At 35.4% G+C, this 16,153-nt stretch overlaps 1 protein-coding gene across 1 annotated transcript; it reads left to right on the top strand.

The window, feature by feature from the left end:
• Window positions 1-2,659: 2,659 nt before the first annotated feature.
• Window positions 2,660-12,915, top strand: LOC104095570 (putative hydrolase C777.06c). The gene is made up of 10 exons (XM_009601723.4): window positions 2,660-2,982; window positions 4,031-4,166; window positions 5,136-5,263; window positions 6,025-6,172; window positions 6,263-6,368; window positions 7,826-7,884; window positions 11,532-11,567; window positions 11,651-11,760; window positions 11,846-11,907; window positions 12,656-12,915. The coding sequence occupies exons 1-9, from the start codon at window positions 2,810-2,812 to the stop codon at window positions 11,901-11,903; spliced, it is 954 nt and encodes a 317-aa protein (XP_009600018.1). The 5' UTR covers window positions 2,660-2,809; the 3' UTR covers window positions 11,904-11,907; window positions 12,656-12,915.
• The last annotated feature ends 3,238 nt before the right edge of the window (window positions 12,916-16,153 follow it).

Raw genomic sequence — 16,153 nt, forward strand, 5'->3', positions numbered from 1 at the left:
AGACCTGAATTCAACAGGAAAGAAAAGTTAACCAGTTTTCCTATACGTAAGGTAAAAACAAGATAAGTTCAACCTACCAGGATTTTTGGTCTTCTACCCATATTTAAGGGCAAGTTATTTCAACTGTCGAGTCTCAGGCGTAGTGACGTCCAAAATCTTCTGGACCCACTGGTCCAAGCCTTCAACCCTTGGTGGTGTCCACCGAGTTGCTGAAATAATGAAAGGAGAAGGACCAGTAATAACAAGGGATAATCTTTAACTAGAAGAAAAGACAGACGTTGAACTTACGAGTATGATTCCATGATTCATCAATCGAACTAGGGATAGCTCTTCCCCCGTCTCCCTGCATAAATGCCGAAGATAAGCGACCGTCCGCCACAAAGAAGGGCTCACCTGTTCCAAGCAGACTTGGTAACGGAAGGAAAACTCCAAGATAACATAATCAAGCCCCCCGCTCAATGAGAACGGGCCCAACGTGAAGGGGTACGTGTAAACGTACGTGAAACCCTTCTTGGAGAAGGTTACCTGCTCCGCTAGGTCGGAGCGATGATGTTAAAATCTTAACAACCACAGTCTTTCTTCACAGTAGGGATGCTAGAAGGATGGATGGAAGAAGGATACACACCAATAGCCCATGTGCGGGGATTAGCAGAAGGGTACTTCTCTTCGAAGTCCTTAGTTGTAGTAAGCCTTCTGGGGATAATGGTGCTTACCGTAGGAGGAGCAGCATCGCTAGTGTTTTCTTTATTTTTTGAAGAACTGGAATTTTTGGAAGAGAAGGCCATAGTTATCAGAAAGAAGTAAGGGTTTTTCTCTGAAGAAAAAGATTAAAGAAAGTTGAAAAACAAGTGTGAGTTGAGTAAATAGAGTTTGAAAGAGTTTAGAAAATTATGAAGTATAAAAGAAGAAGGTTGAACCGTATAAGTAAAGGAATAGACGGCTAAACTCGTGATCATGATTACCTCGAGAACCGATAAAAGTGTTGCTGAATCGTAGGATGCTGCGTGTTCGGGGCATTAAATACGGAGAGACGTGCGTCTAATCAAGCGTAAAAAACTTTTCAGAGGGGGTCAGAGAATTTTTCGTCAAGAAAGGTATTGGTATCTTTGCCAACTTCCCGGTGACATAAGGATGTGCCACCGGAAAGAAGGGGGATTATCTTTATAGGATAAAATATGTTCATATTAAATGCTCGCATAATAAAGCGATACGTAGAGCCGGAAGCAGATGGAAAGTGAGACAAATGGAAATCAAGTCCGAGGGCAGTAATCTCGTTTGTCCCCGAAGGGAATATTGCTCATAAAGACAAAATAAATGTCTGCCATCCGGTAATATTTAATGGAGAATATTCTATAGCCTTAAGTACGTAGCCCCTTACAGAGAATATGGCATTCATAGTCTGCCGTTACACATTCTTCAATGGTTCCCTTAATTGTCATTTAAGAGGGGCTTGATCCTAGGACCTTGTTCCCTAAGAGCAACTATAAATAGTGAGTTCAACAACCATTGTAATAGACACAAATTTTCTAACAAGCTTATGTTATATACTGTTCAAAGCTCAATAATATTTTATCTTCTTGCTTATTAATATCGTTACTACTACCTCTGGTAGCTCTACTCCCGAAACCATGATTTCTGCTATCTTATCTCGATTTCAACGCTAAGTCTTACATTCTCGTTTAATTTATTTACCATTTTGTGATCAAATCAATTCACTTGTCTATAAACCATGTATAAATTTAACCATACGATTTTACGGGTAAACAACGACGTGAGTGTAATCTGTTGTGTCGGGTTGTATATCTATACAAATTTGCCAATCATTTTACAATTTCTTTCTAAAAGCTATACTCACTCTTCTGCTTTAACATACTATTTGGATAGTCAAAAAGGTTCATCTTTCACTACACCTTTAATGTTTTTTAAACCTTTTGAGTTATAATACTTTTATGTAGTTTTTAAATATGCGAATTTGTTTTTCAAAATAAAATAAAATATATATGTCCAAATTCATATAGATATTAGGTATTTTAACCCTCATTCAAACCATGCGAAATAAAATGGAACATGGAGAGTATATATGTTTTAAATATAACTAGCGTCTACAAAACCTATTAACAATATAAAATTTATTTTCGGGGAGCGAATAATTCAAGTTTAATCAAGGGTCTTCCCTTCTTTCTTTCTTTTCATATTTTTTGCTTCACTCCTATAAATCTTGAAACATACATTTAGTGCATTTTATGTGACATTGTTTCTCATTTCGTATTCTATTATCAATTGATTATTCTTCCCCGTTCTGATGCTCTTGAATCTATTTCATTTAGGAGCATAAATAAGAAGTAAGAGGAGTACGAGACTATTAGCATTCAGTTTATGTGAGATTCAAAGAAAGAGAATACCCAACTAAAATGGAGGATAATCAATTATTGACTTAATTTTTTGTTGAAAGAATGATAATATTTTTATATTTCATGCAATTTAATTTAAAACTTCTTATTTTTTCTTAATAATATGCTTTTATAACCAGTAAAATCTCACATAACTTTTTATACCATACATTTCTAAAGTCTTCCTTTTTTTTTTTAACCTCAGTTAATTAATGGAGTAAACTCACCAACTTTGAACCGTCCATGACTAAAAGAAAAAAATAAAGAAAAAGGAAACAGTAGACCAACCGACGAAACTCCTACATTTCATTCCCTCGGTCCCCCATGTCTCCATTTCGAATCGAATAAGTAGTGGCACATTCCTCTCGTTCGAATTGCGCGAACTCATATCTCCTCCCCAATCTCTCCGTCGATCGAAAATGACCGCCGTCGAGAACGGCAGTGCGGAGCCGCAATCAGCGTTGATCTTCCTCGGCACCGGTTGTTCCAGCGCCGTTCCCAATGCACTCTGCCTGATCCGGCCCTCCGATCCTCCTTGTTCCGTGTGTTCCCAGTCTCTTACCGTACCGCCTGAACAAAACCCTAATTACAGGTCAATTTTCTACATTATTGCTTTGCATTTTCACTGCATTGTGAGTAATTTTTTTTTTTTTTGAATAATTGCGAACTTTAATTTGTTTTTCAGGCAGTGATCTGTGTATATCTTTTGGATGTTCTGTTTTAGGTACAGTTTAGAGGAATTCAGCAGCCTGGTTAGCAATGTGTTTGAAAATTGTTACATTTTCAGCATTACTTATCGAGTTATATGGAATAGTGACTTCTGATAAAACAATGTGAATTGAACTTATCAGAATATAAAAATAAAACAAGGTGAATTGATTATTGTAAGAATAGTGGTGAGAGCTACCCAAGGATGTGCCTAGTGGCCAATGAAGTGTGAGGAGAACCATGAGGGCTCAAGTTCAAATCCCTAGCGGTGGCAAAAAAATACTAGGTGATTTCGTTCCATCTGCCTGAGCCTTAGTGAGCAGAGTTACCCGATACTTGTGCTAGTGATGGATATCAGATATCAGGTGAATCGTCGAGGTGCACGTAAGTTGATCGGGACACTACTGTCATTAAAAAAATAGTGACTAGAGCAAGTACATATTGATTGATGTTGGGAACTGAGAAGATGTTCAGGAAACAAGTACATATCCATGCTTTCATTGTAGTGTGTTTAATTATTAAACAAATGTATGTTGTTGTTGGTCTTTCAAGGATTGTTTATGTTGGATTCTATGAGACCTTATCAAAAAGTTTAAGCTGTTAGAGAGATGCATTTCTTTACTTATATTAGGTCAGCAACATGGCCTCCTTTTACTGGACCAAGTACATTGAGATATTATAGTTGATGGCTGAGGGTGAGAGTCAAATCCTAAACATCATGTTAAATTATGCAACCTTCTCATCTAAAAGATTTATCTGTTAGAGAGATGAAGCATTTAATTACTTATACTAGGTCTACAAAAATTTAGACAAGTATATAGCAAATTCTTAAGCAATATGCTAGATGATGACTACATTTTTGCACTCTGAGAATGATTTAATTGAGCTTAGAGTTATGTGGTAGTGGTTAACAGTTGCGTAATTGTCTGCAGGTGTAATACATCTCTTCTCATTGATTATTTTAAGGACAATGGTGAGCACAAGTACATATTAATTGATGTCGGGAAGACGTTTAGGGAGCAAGTTCTTCGGTGGTTCACCCGTTATAAAATTCCTCAAGTTGATTCTGTGAGTTCTTTATAAGTTCTTCACTACTAACTAAATTTTTCCCCGTTGTTTAGCAGATGTGTTACACAGTTAATGAGAAAAGAACTATGTTACATCCAAAGCTACTTCTGAAAACCTAAATCACCAAACTATATGTCAATATATAAAATTAGTCTTTTTCCAGAATTTTCGACCAAATCAAGAGTTCCAAAGATGAGAAGTTTAATTTACTCTTACTGCCGAAAATTTTGGGAAAGGAATAAATATTGGATACTGCAGTTTAAATCATAAAGGCTGGTAGGACGTTCATTAGTTCAATATCCTTCCTTCTGCTTGTTTTTAGAATAAAATTAATTAAGAGGCTGCATATGAAAGTCATCTTGAATTTGCTTTTCACAAAGTCTTTCATGGTCTACCCAGCTTGACTCAACTTATTGCCAAAAACTAAAACCTCAATAAGAAAGACCCAATGTTTTTGAACTACACGAATCTAGCTGTAGAAAAAAAAAGAATGCACAAAATTTCCGAGTCTCAGAGAACACAAGATTTTCCCAGTTTTCATTCACAAAAACAAATCTGACATCAAATGGCCTTAGTTTGCCTCTCTATTCAAAGACAAATATTGATTTCAACAAAAGTTATAAATATATACAAAATGAAAGATTTTTATTTTACCTTTGGGCAACGGGCTACACAACAGATTGACCTGAGTTATTATTGATCAGAAAATGCTTCAAATATTAGTCATTACCATATTTCTCTTATTGTTTAGACATAATTTAACTGTATGATGGTGGTCTCCAATAAAAATATAGAAACCTCTAGTTGAACTGTGATAAGAGACAGGTTATATGATTGAAGCAGCTTACTGATTTTATTAATGTTATCACTTTGTGAGATAAACGGTCTTTGGATTTTTTTTCTATTCTATGTAAAGCTGTTCTATTTGGAAACACAATTATACTTAGCTGATGTCTATGCTATTATCAGATTATTTTGACTCATGAGCATGCTGATGCAACTCTCGGTCTGGATGATATCCGGGCAGTGCAACCATTTAGCCCGACAAATGACATTAATCCTACACCAGTATATCTCACTCAATATTCAATGGATAGGTAAAATGATGAAATTTTTGCTGCCTCGTGTATTGAGAGCCATAGTCTTATCTAATTCATCATTAGTATTGCACTTCAACAAAGTGGCCACAGTCACAGTGGACTTGAAGTTAATCCCTTCGAACCAGGACCATCTTCTCCATGACAACCAAAAATAAAATGGGAAAAAATAGAAAGACGATGAAAGAGAAGATGGCTTGAAAGTCTGTGTGTCAATTCCTCCACATCACTTGGATGATGCACTTAACATTTAGCTCAACATCCAGTCATGTTAAAAAAATTGTGCTTTTAGTATTATTCCATGGATGCACGCTGTTCTCATTAATTTTGTGGTTTTACTGTTGAAGCCTGTGACATGAGTTTTTCTTTGTACTGAAATGAAGTTTTTGTTTTTATCAAAGCTACGACAACAACGCCGTAGTCCCAAACTCTTTGTCAAAGCTACAAATAAAAAATTTCATTTGAATTAAAGAATTGTAAAATTTTAATTTGTTGGGTTCTCGCTATTCCTTTATGTTGTTACTTCTGCCGTAACAGTTTCCCTCTGTCCTTAATTTATTGCGGAAGTACCTAGTTATTGGCTGTTCACTAACAATCAGTTATTGCATGGATAGCTAAGTATGGCACTGAGAATATGCGCATGTATTACTAAACATGATATGTTCTTCTGTGTCTTTCTAGAGTTTTTATATACTCATTTATGCACTATTTAGTTGTTATGCAAGTTGCTTGATTCTCCTTCGGTTCTTTTTCTGGAACAGCATTGATCAGAAATTCCCTTACTTAGTCCAGAAGAAACTTAAGGAAGGCCAAGAAATTAGACGTGTAGCACAACTTGATTGGCAGATTATTGAAAATGATTGTGAAAAGCCATTTGTTGCATCAGGGCTAGAATTTGTTCCCTTGCCAGTGAGTTTCACTAGTATCTCCTTTCATTTTAAAGCACTCTCTATTTCCTTGTAAGTTGTCTTGTTTTTTAACTTGTAGAGGTGGATGTAGGTAATGCATGGCGAAGATTATGTGTGCTTGGGGTTTCTTTTTGGTAGAAACTTCAGAGCTGCATATATATCTGATGTTTCACGCTTTCTTCCAACTACAGTGTCCTGTGAGTATTATCTTTATCCCTCTGTATATGTGGAGTTTGATCTTGATCATTGTGGATCTTCCCCTTTCACACAATGCACTGATTATTTCAACCAGTCATTGCAATGGATTAGCATGGAGTGGCAATACCTAACCCTGTCCCTCAACCTAGTCCCTGTTGGATACCCATTTTCACCTGTCTCAGGTTTAGGTTTTTAAACTTTTAGTTGTCTTACCCACCAGAGATAATGCAGACACAGTAAAATTTTATATCAAGTGGAAATGGCATTGTACATGTCTTTATTGGAAATGAAGGTTGCAGCACAAACCAGTTATTTGTCACTCATAATTTCTTGGTCTGAGCAAACATCATATCTTATTGGGAAGAAGTTCTAATTTGATGAATGGATTGGATGGAGAGTTTAAACTCCTTCTATGCAACGTACTGATACATATCCTTCCCTTCTTTCTCAATGGCCCCACCAGTATGTGCAAAGGTTGATTGAGCTGTCTGAAACCTTTAGGGACTTGAGGAAGGGTAAAGGTGACAAAATCTAGTTTTCTCCTTGAAGGAAATGAGAAAAGGAAAAGAGAAGTGGATTGGTTTCACTTTGCTTTTTGTCCATTTGTTACCAAATGCAAAGCAATTTTCAAGCACCAATAAGCTGATTCAAGCTTTCCAGCTGACAACCTGTTGTTTTGATCATATTGCTAAGTCTAAAGCATTCGGGCTATTTTGGACATAGATAAGGATTGTTGAAAAAAGTCAAGAAACTTATGAAATTTATTAGAGTGACTATTTAGTCAATGGATTTGTTCAGAATTCACTGATGTGTAAACTGATCCTTTTTTGTGTTTAAATGGAGATCTGGTGTGCAGTCCGATATGGTTACCAAAGCCTGCATTTCTGTTACTTTTTTTTTTCTTGTTTGGGGAAAAGACTGTTACACAAACAAGTACAGATCTGAAAAAACAGAAACCTTTGAACAATTACAAACCAATAGCATACAATCAAGTTTACCTACACATGGCGAATTATGCAAACAAGTTAACCCTTTCGCGGATAGTTGAAGCCACCTGGTCTAGGTCTCATTGTCCGGAAATGTGTATACAACAACAACAACCCAGTATAATCCCACAAGTGGGATCTGGGGAGGGTAGGATGTACGCAGCCTTACCCCTACCCTGGCAGGGCAGAGAGACTGTTTCCGATAGACCCCCGGCTAAAGAAGGTGAAAGGCCCTGATAGCAAGTAATAGCAAGACAAATAATTAGAAAACTAAATCGAAGATAGCAACAGAGAATATGAAAGAGGTACCGATAACAAGACAATATATTTAGAAAACTAAATCCAAGGCAGCAAACGAGAATATGAACGAAGTACTGCCAGCAAACTATGGAATTACTGATGTCTGGAAATGTGTATATTTCTGATAAATGAAGGTTGAGTTTCTTGCTAAGGAAGATTTACTTTTGCAGACATTTCAAAAGATAGTGGTCAACAATTAGATCTGCTTATTTTGGACACGCTATATAAGGTCAGTATGGGCAATGTAAAATTTCAATAATTTAATATAATCTTGCTGAAGCCCATGGCTAGCCTGTGGTGTTACATTTAAAAGTGATAGTGTACTCACTAGCATATCTAAGTGGTATATCTATCTTGCCTATTGGCTATGGCCACATGAACATGCTTTGGTTGTAAATCAGGACCTGATGTCTACGGATTTTTCTGTTTCTTGATTATGCATTACAGAACTGGAAATACGGGAGCTCATATTACGTCTACATATTCTCATTGTTGGTTATTCGTCCAGATTTCTCTTTGATAGAATAGTTATTGAATGCCCTCTTTATAGCAACTCAATGATTGTCACTACGGGTGGAGCCACCATCTAAACCCCCCCCCCCCCTTCCCAACCAAAACAATATTACAAGGAATGCATTCCATTTGCATGAGTATGTTGTACTATAGATTTGTTTTTGGATAACTGCAGTTTCCAAGTTAGTTATATATCGGCTAATGGCATCTGCCAGCTCCATAGTAGCACAGGTACCGAGTAACTTGATAAGATTTAACCGAAAGGGCCTAGTAAGTCTAAAGTTAGAGGAAGTGACCTTCATTTTCTTTTTCCTTTACTTTCTTCTTGTGAGTTAGAAATTAAGAACACGACCTCCATCGACCAGGAGGCTGATTAGCGACCATGGGTTGATAAACGACCAAGAAGGAGGTTGATTATCGAATATAGGGTGATAATCGACCAAGATGTAAATGATAATTGACCTAGAAGGAAGTTGATTTAAACCACTACTTGTTGATTATGGACAATAGGGTGCTAATCGACCAAGAAGTAATTGGTAATTGACCGAGTTCCAGTTGATTCAATCGAAACCAATCGAAACACGTATAGAAAAAGAACAAAAAGATTCGACATTTTTTTTATAAATATTCTTTAATCTAATTAAAGGGTCATCCACCCATTAAAAAATAATTTGAGGTCATTTACCTAATTGAAGACTTAGATCGGTCTTTTAATTAAAGAACCCTTTGTCTTTCAAGGCTTAAAGAGATGGGAAGAAATCATAGAGGCGCAAAATTGCGTTCGTTGGGATTTGAACCTTGGTCTACCATGGTCCCTTCTAGCTTTATTGAATGCTGGGCAGTTACTTGGGTGCTAGATATATTTCAATTTCTCTAAAATGGTCCTAAAAACATGAATGATCAGCCTAGAGATCGAAGCCAAAAAGTTAATTTCGATTTAGAAAAATGAAATGTAGTCCGAAGTTGATGCTTTGAGTGGTTGAGGTATAGGGAGTAATAACCTAGAGATCCCAGTCTCGATTCCTTGCTACAACTTTCGGTGTGAGCCCATTTCTCATTCTTCAGTGAGAAGGTTTACCATATTCAAACCTGAGCCATGGTTCAGGTTCTCTTATTTTATAATTTGGTGACTTTTCAAGTGTGGATATATTTCTTTGTTTTTTTCTCTTTTAAAATTTGTATTACTCGTATGATTGTGTTTTGGCTTTTAAGTTTAAAAGGTCAAAGGTCTAAACTGATTACCTGTTTGCTGTTCTTGTTTTGGTTTTTTGGTTTTCTTTTTGGTGTTGTTATTTATGTCGAAAACACGAATATTGTCATATGATAGTATACTGCTGTTAATATTTCAACTTTTTTTTCATAATAACAAGAATTATTTATTTGTGGTATGCATATATGAGCTAGGCCCCTATTTAAAGTGTTTGGCTGTTCCCATGCACTATCATACTCCACGTACCATCTCTCAGAATGTTCGCAAGAGCTCAAATTATTGGGTCGATTGATCTGTTTCTTAAAAGGAGTTGAAAGGATAACATTTTGTTGCGCTTGGGGAGATAATGTGAAGAAAATCTTAATCTTAAGATTGTTATGCTTCCTATTTCCTCCTTTTCTTTCCTTTTTTTGTTTAAACATTTCCTTCTAATCCCATTTTCTCTACTCCTATCCCTTTCCATTCAACTCCCATCCAAGCAAAACCCTTGTGGAAATGCTCCTCTCAACTCTTCCTACAAAAGAAGGGAAGTTCTGCTCTTGTCAATTCTTACAGCTTGAATCCTCTGTGTTGCTGCAGTCATTAAACTGTAACACTATTACACTGCTGATTAGTGTTTTAAGATAATAGTACCATTTTGCATACAATAATCTAATATCATTAAGTTCACAAGCTTGGACTATACCATCATCCATTATCCATTAAACAGATGTCTGGACTCTTGTGATGGAAAAATGGGTAAAATGGATTACCCATTTGGTTCCAGCCTACCCTTAACACTGTCTATTGAGAATATAACTGGAACTCCTACTAGCTATTTGTGACTTTACCAGCCAAACTATACTTTACATGCTATGAGTAAATGTTATATTTCCAGCAAGAAATATATCGAAGAGTTAGTGTTGGGCTTGCAGAAAAATCAAAGTTTATCAGAAGCCTGCTGAAAAATTAGCCTTTTATGATTACATCGGCAATAATCCGGCAAAAGAAGGATTATTCAGAGCGGGCTCAATGGATAACGGGGATGGAATAGCGGTTGAATGGTTAATTGAAGCCGCAGCCCTATCCATTTATTCATTCGACCCAACTTTATTTTGTTGCGGTCCAAGAATTCTAACACGGTTTTTTATTACATGTAAATGATATGTGGAACCATAAATCCAAATCGAGTATTTTTTGGATTATTTTATTTTTGATTTTTGTTAAGTTCAACTAATTTCATTTCTACAGAACAGCCGATTAGCAAATTCTATAGGTATAGATTTTAGGAATCAAAAAGAATGTAAAAGAAAAAGGTTCAATTTCTAATCAAAATATGGATGAGGGAAATTAGAATTTACAAATTAGGGAGGAAACGAACTTTAGGCTGCATTTGGAGGATGCACTACATAACTGAAGATTTAGAAACCCATATGAGGTGCTTATTCATGGTTAGAACAGAAAAAGGGGAAAGTTGAAGGTGCTGCATGCGGTGGAATTTTCTTAAACAGTGGTAGAAAAGGAATGTTCATCCAATTTAAGAAAAGCGCCATGCTTGTCTGATGCACCCGACTATATTTGCTCTCTAGGTCTATACCATGTGATGCAGCACTTACCCCCCCCCCCCCCCCCACAACACACACACAAAAAAAACAAGGAAAAAAAAACTGTTGTCTTAGACACACAAGTATCATTGTTTTTGTGTGTTATCTTCCTCTGTTTAGCCGTTTCCAATTTTATTGAATTTCCCATAACGTGGTGGATCTTATTATATACATGTAGAGTGCTTTCTTATTATAATGTTGGAGATTTGGACCCACAAAAAGTTTGTGTGTTAGCTCCCGCTGCTTAGCTGTTTCCAAATTTGTTGAATTTCCCTCTTGGTGTGCATTTTATTAGGTACATGTATGAGGGCTTTGCTTAACTGTAATATTTGCATTAAAAAGAAGGTTAAAAAAAGATGTTTTTCTTGTACAAATGCTGGCATTTAATGATAAATGGTAGTGAGCTGTCTTTTTCATGAGTTGTTTTCTGTATATTTTCACATCTAGGATTTACGTATAAAACATATGCCACTGGCAAGAGAGAATTTCTTTTCATTTGGGCTAGTTAGGCGTTATCTTCCTTCTACTTAATTTATATTCTAATATAGTATGCTGTTTCAATATGTGCAGAAGGGTTCCCACAATGTTCACCTTTGCCTTACTCAGGTGTGCTTACTTTATAGGAATCTCCGTTCGACCTTTGTGTTGTTTATGCCTATTTTCAGATTTGAAAATATTTAATCTTCCAGACTCTTGAGGCATTAAAGATGCTATGCCCAAAGAGAGCTCTACTAATTGGAATGACACATGAATTTGACCACCACAAAGACAATGAGTTCCTAGTGGAATGGTCTAGAAGGTATGTCGTCTAATATGATTCTCTAAAAGGGCGTAATTTAATGATTAGCAGTTTGTCTGGAACTTACACGATTATTTGCTTGCAGAGAAGGTATAGAAGTTCAACTTGCGCATGATGGATTGAGGGTCCCTGTTGACCTATAAATAGGTAATGGTAATATCTCAGACACACGTTTTAACATGAAAGAACTTCCTTAAATTATCTATTTCCGTTTGTTTTCTTACTTTCATGGTATTGACAAGCTTAATTGAAAAGCCAGACCTTAGAGAATATTAGGACTCATAATAGACAATCCCAAACCAAGAAGCATGGAACTTCTCAATGAATATGATACACAAATTCACTCTCCAATGGTTATACTGAACTTAGTGATCATCTAAGATACTGCATCATTCTCATCGATGGTACTTCTGTAAGCATGACCAAAAAATTCAACCATGCTCTTGACTTTTATAATGTTAGTGACACTGATTTAAACAGCTAGTCACATAATTGAAAAGAACAAGCACAATATTGGTAGTGTCTTTCCTGGAATGATAAAGACAAATTACAAGCCCTTGAGACGGAAGCTTCTTTCGTCGTCGTTTGAGTATGAACATTAATTTTCTCTACTCCTAGACCATTCAACTTCCTACCTTTTGTATCAGTTTTCGCTACTCACAACTGTTATCATGTGTTATTCACCTGCACTTTCACAACTTCCATAGTTTCTAGCTTTTATGTCCGAATTTATTGACGAGATAGTTTCTTTTGTAAATTATTTACATACAGAGTGTTTCATACTAGACCGACTAAGTCATAATCTCATTCAGATGATACTGCTCTTTATGGACAAAAGAGAATGCCCAAAGACTGAGAAAGGCTCTGATAGCATTCTTTTGATCTGCTATTGCAGGTAGACTATATAAAACCATTGGAATACTGATGGATCACACCTGAGATTTTTTACCCTGTAACAATAATAGAAGGGGAGGATAGTTATATCACTTGTCTGTATTAATTCAGATGCAATTAGCTGGCACACTGATATCGATATTCACCATATATTACTTGTGTATGTTCTTGTATTGTTATTTTCTTGATTACAACGTGTGTCACGCCGAATGCTAGTCATTTTTTAAGCTGTCAGAAAATGAAGAGTTAACTTTGAGACGAGTAATTGCTTAGCTAAGCTTAATGAAATAATCAATCAACAAAGAGCTTATTAATTGATCTTGGATGTATAAAGCTTGTTTTAAAATGGAAGACAAAGAGGATATGGAAATTTTCTAATGGAACTTCTTTTCCTATAGGACCATTTTGAGGTAAAAAAGACTTAGCAAATATGTACATGTTTAAAAAATATATGCAACTTCAATTACTAAATATCATGTTGGAAAAAAAGTAATGTCCTGAATTTAAAAAATCCATCTCGATCAAAATAATGTGTATTATAAAACGTGATTTGGTTTATCAAACAAGTTTCAAACTTGGAGCATTGCAGCACTACTAAGTTCAACGGTGCCATTGATCTAGCTGATTAATCTTGTACAGAAGTGCCGAATTACTTATATATATAAAATTATCTATACTCATGAGTGAGGTGAGGCAAGACATGATGCGACTTCAGATCTTCGAGGACATGGCTCTCTAGATAGGAAGGGGTGGAGGTCGAACATTAGGGTTGTAGGTTAGGGTTGTTCCGGGGGCGGGGCTGGCCTGGCCTGTTATTGTTTCGTTGTGGGTTGTTAGTGGTTTATGTAGTTTCCTCACTATTTTCTATGGTAGTATTATTGTTTATAGTTATTGCTTTTATATCTATTTTTCTATTTCTTACGATGCTGTTAATATTTTTATCTTCTATTGCTGTCACTTATCTATTGTCTATTGTTTATTTTTTTCTTCTTCTCGAGCCGAGGTCTTTCGAAAACAGCCTCTCTGTCCCTCTGGGGTAAGGGTAAGGTCTGCGTACATTCTACCATCTTCAGACCCCACTTGTGAGATTATACTGGGTTGTTGTTGTTATTGTTTGAGTGCTTTATTCAAATTGAAAGACTAGTCAAGAAGTTCAATGAACCGAGTGAGACTCTTTCATAAATGGTGAACTTATTGAGAGTAGCTTCGAGAAAATCTGCCCTATTTGACAAACATGTTGCCTTTAATGTTCTTCATCGGACGTGATCGATTGAGATATATACAAAGCATACACCCCCAATTCCATTTTATGTAACACTTACTATTTCAAAATCTGGAAAAAAAATTAAACTTTCTATTTTTTTTTATATGATTTATAATTATACAAATACCTACTATAATTTATTTTTGATGACATACTTAAAAACAATTCTTTTGTCACATGTCAAATATTGTCACATGCTTATAAGCTGTCAAGATACTTATTTGGGTCATATATGATAGTCTTTCAAGGTAGGCAGCGTAGGTTACAATTTCCATGGCTGATTGATTACCAGACACTGTTTCTAGTTGTTTGTGGTGAACTGATATTGATAAGACTTGTCGTGTTGACAGAGAAATATGGCAACACATGTTTGTATAACATGCTCAATCTAGTCTTTCTTGACAAGGCAAGAGTTGGTTGCTCGGGGTAAACACATTTCACTTCGACCAAGAGTTTGTAAGTTCAAGTCACCCCAAGAGCAAGGTCAGGAATTCTTGGAGTGAGGAAATCGATTTCTATCAGAAACAGCCTCTCTACCCCGGGTAGGGGTAAGGTCTGCGGTAAAATAGATGATAAAAAATTTAACACTCTCATTTTTATTACTTTTTAAAAATCAAAAGATAGTTTTATTCAAAACTTTAATTGTGAGTTTGTGACATTCCTTTTCTTTCATTTCCCCACACCTCGAAACTCACCCTTCTTATAGGCTAAATGAGAAATGAAATCGTGAGAGAATTAAAGAGGGAGATAAGGAGATATATTATTTCATCTTCAGTGTTATGAGCAATACAAGAATTTCCCACTAATCTTTCCCCAATCAATTACTAATATGCGCTCCTAATCTACATGTAATGACAAGTCTACTCTTCCCTTATTAATTTGGCATATAACAGTTTGTCAAATGATAATAATGTAAGAGTTCTCTTAAGCGGCGGCCTGTATTTAATTGTTTAATTTGCTTGAGTTCCTCGAATACAAAATCTTAGTGGTGAAATGTATTGAATTGTTTATTTGCTTGAGTTCCTCGACTGATAAAGTTTTAGTGGTGAATTGCATTGATATTTTTATTATTATTTATAAATGCGCGTCCATTGTCTCATAAATTATTATCTATTTTTCGTTTCTCACATTGATTGATATTCACTTTGGAGTCATTAATTCGAATTTAGGTTGCGTAAGGTCATTTAAAGGAGGGAAGATATTTTCCATTATTATGATTCAATTTCGAGATTATTGATTAAGAGTGGATAAATTCTACCCATCTTATCACAATATTTGATGGTAAAAAATTATAATTATTATTCAGTATAACAATAATTGAAATTGAAAAGCATATGATGTTATCTTAGGGTTACTCTTTTTCCCCCCTCAACTTTAGCAGGGACTTTCTAAATATGCTATGTCAAAATTTCAAACTTCAAGCCTTACTGGATAAACATTTCCTACCTGCCCACCGTTTTACTAGTTCTTGGAGGCTTAATAAATTTTTGACCACACAAATAGAAGAAAAGAGTATAATATTATAGAATAGATAAATAGATAATAGTAGTAAAAAAAGTTTTGACAATTTTTTTATTTCCTCATTGGGATGTCTCGTGTCGGTACTCGCGGATTCAATATTTAAATTCTATTGATTCAATTTTAAAATTTTTAATATTAAACTCATAATATTTTTAAAGTTATGAATTCACGTAATAGGGCTCGCAACAAAATGACTACGCCCTGTTGGTCTAGTTTTGAGTTTGGTTTCTGACACGTCAACTTTCTAGTGAGACTTACCCAAGTATTGCAAGGTTGGATGCAAAAAATAATTATTTTTTTTCAAGTGTTTGTTTGATATTTTTAAATTCATATCAGCGTACCTCGTACCCAATAAATTGAACAAAAATAATAAAAACTGTATTTCTTGAATGAATAATTAATTAATAACCAAAGTTTATAACTGTAGAATAACATGAGGGGCACAGGAGAGCTCATGGCTAGTCCAAGTTGGGCTGCGGGAATATTCCAACAAAAGTTGCTAGCAATTTTAACTATTATTTTTATTCGTTGAACTCGAGCACTGTTAAATAAATAATTTGGAGTTGGGTACTAATGATATTAATATATAACTTAACTTCTTATTTCATAATATACTATTACATACGTATTGCAATTTTGTTTACACTAGAAGTGTATGTTAACATGTTGTAACAAGGTATTTATTTTGGATATTTATTTGTAATTATTTTTTAA

Source organism: Nicotiana tomentosiformis, chromosome 12 (assembly GCF_000390325.3).
Source record: "Nicotiana tomentosiformis chromosome 12, ASM39032v3, whole genome shotgun sequence".
NCBI classification, from domain to species: domain Eukaryota; kingdom Viridiplantae; phylum Streptophyta; class Magnoliopsida; order Solanales; family Solanaceae; genus Nicotiana; species Nicotiana tomentosiformis.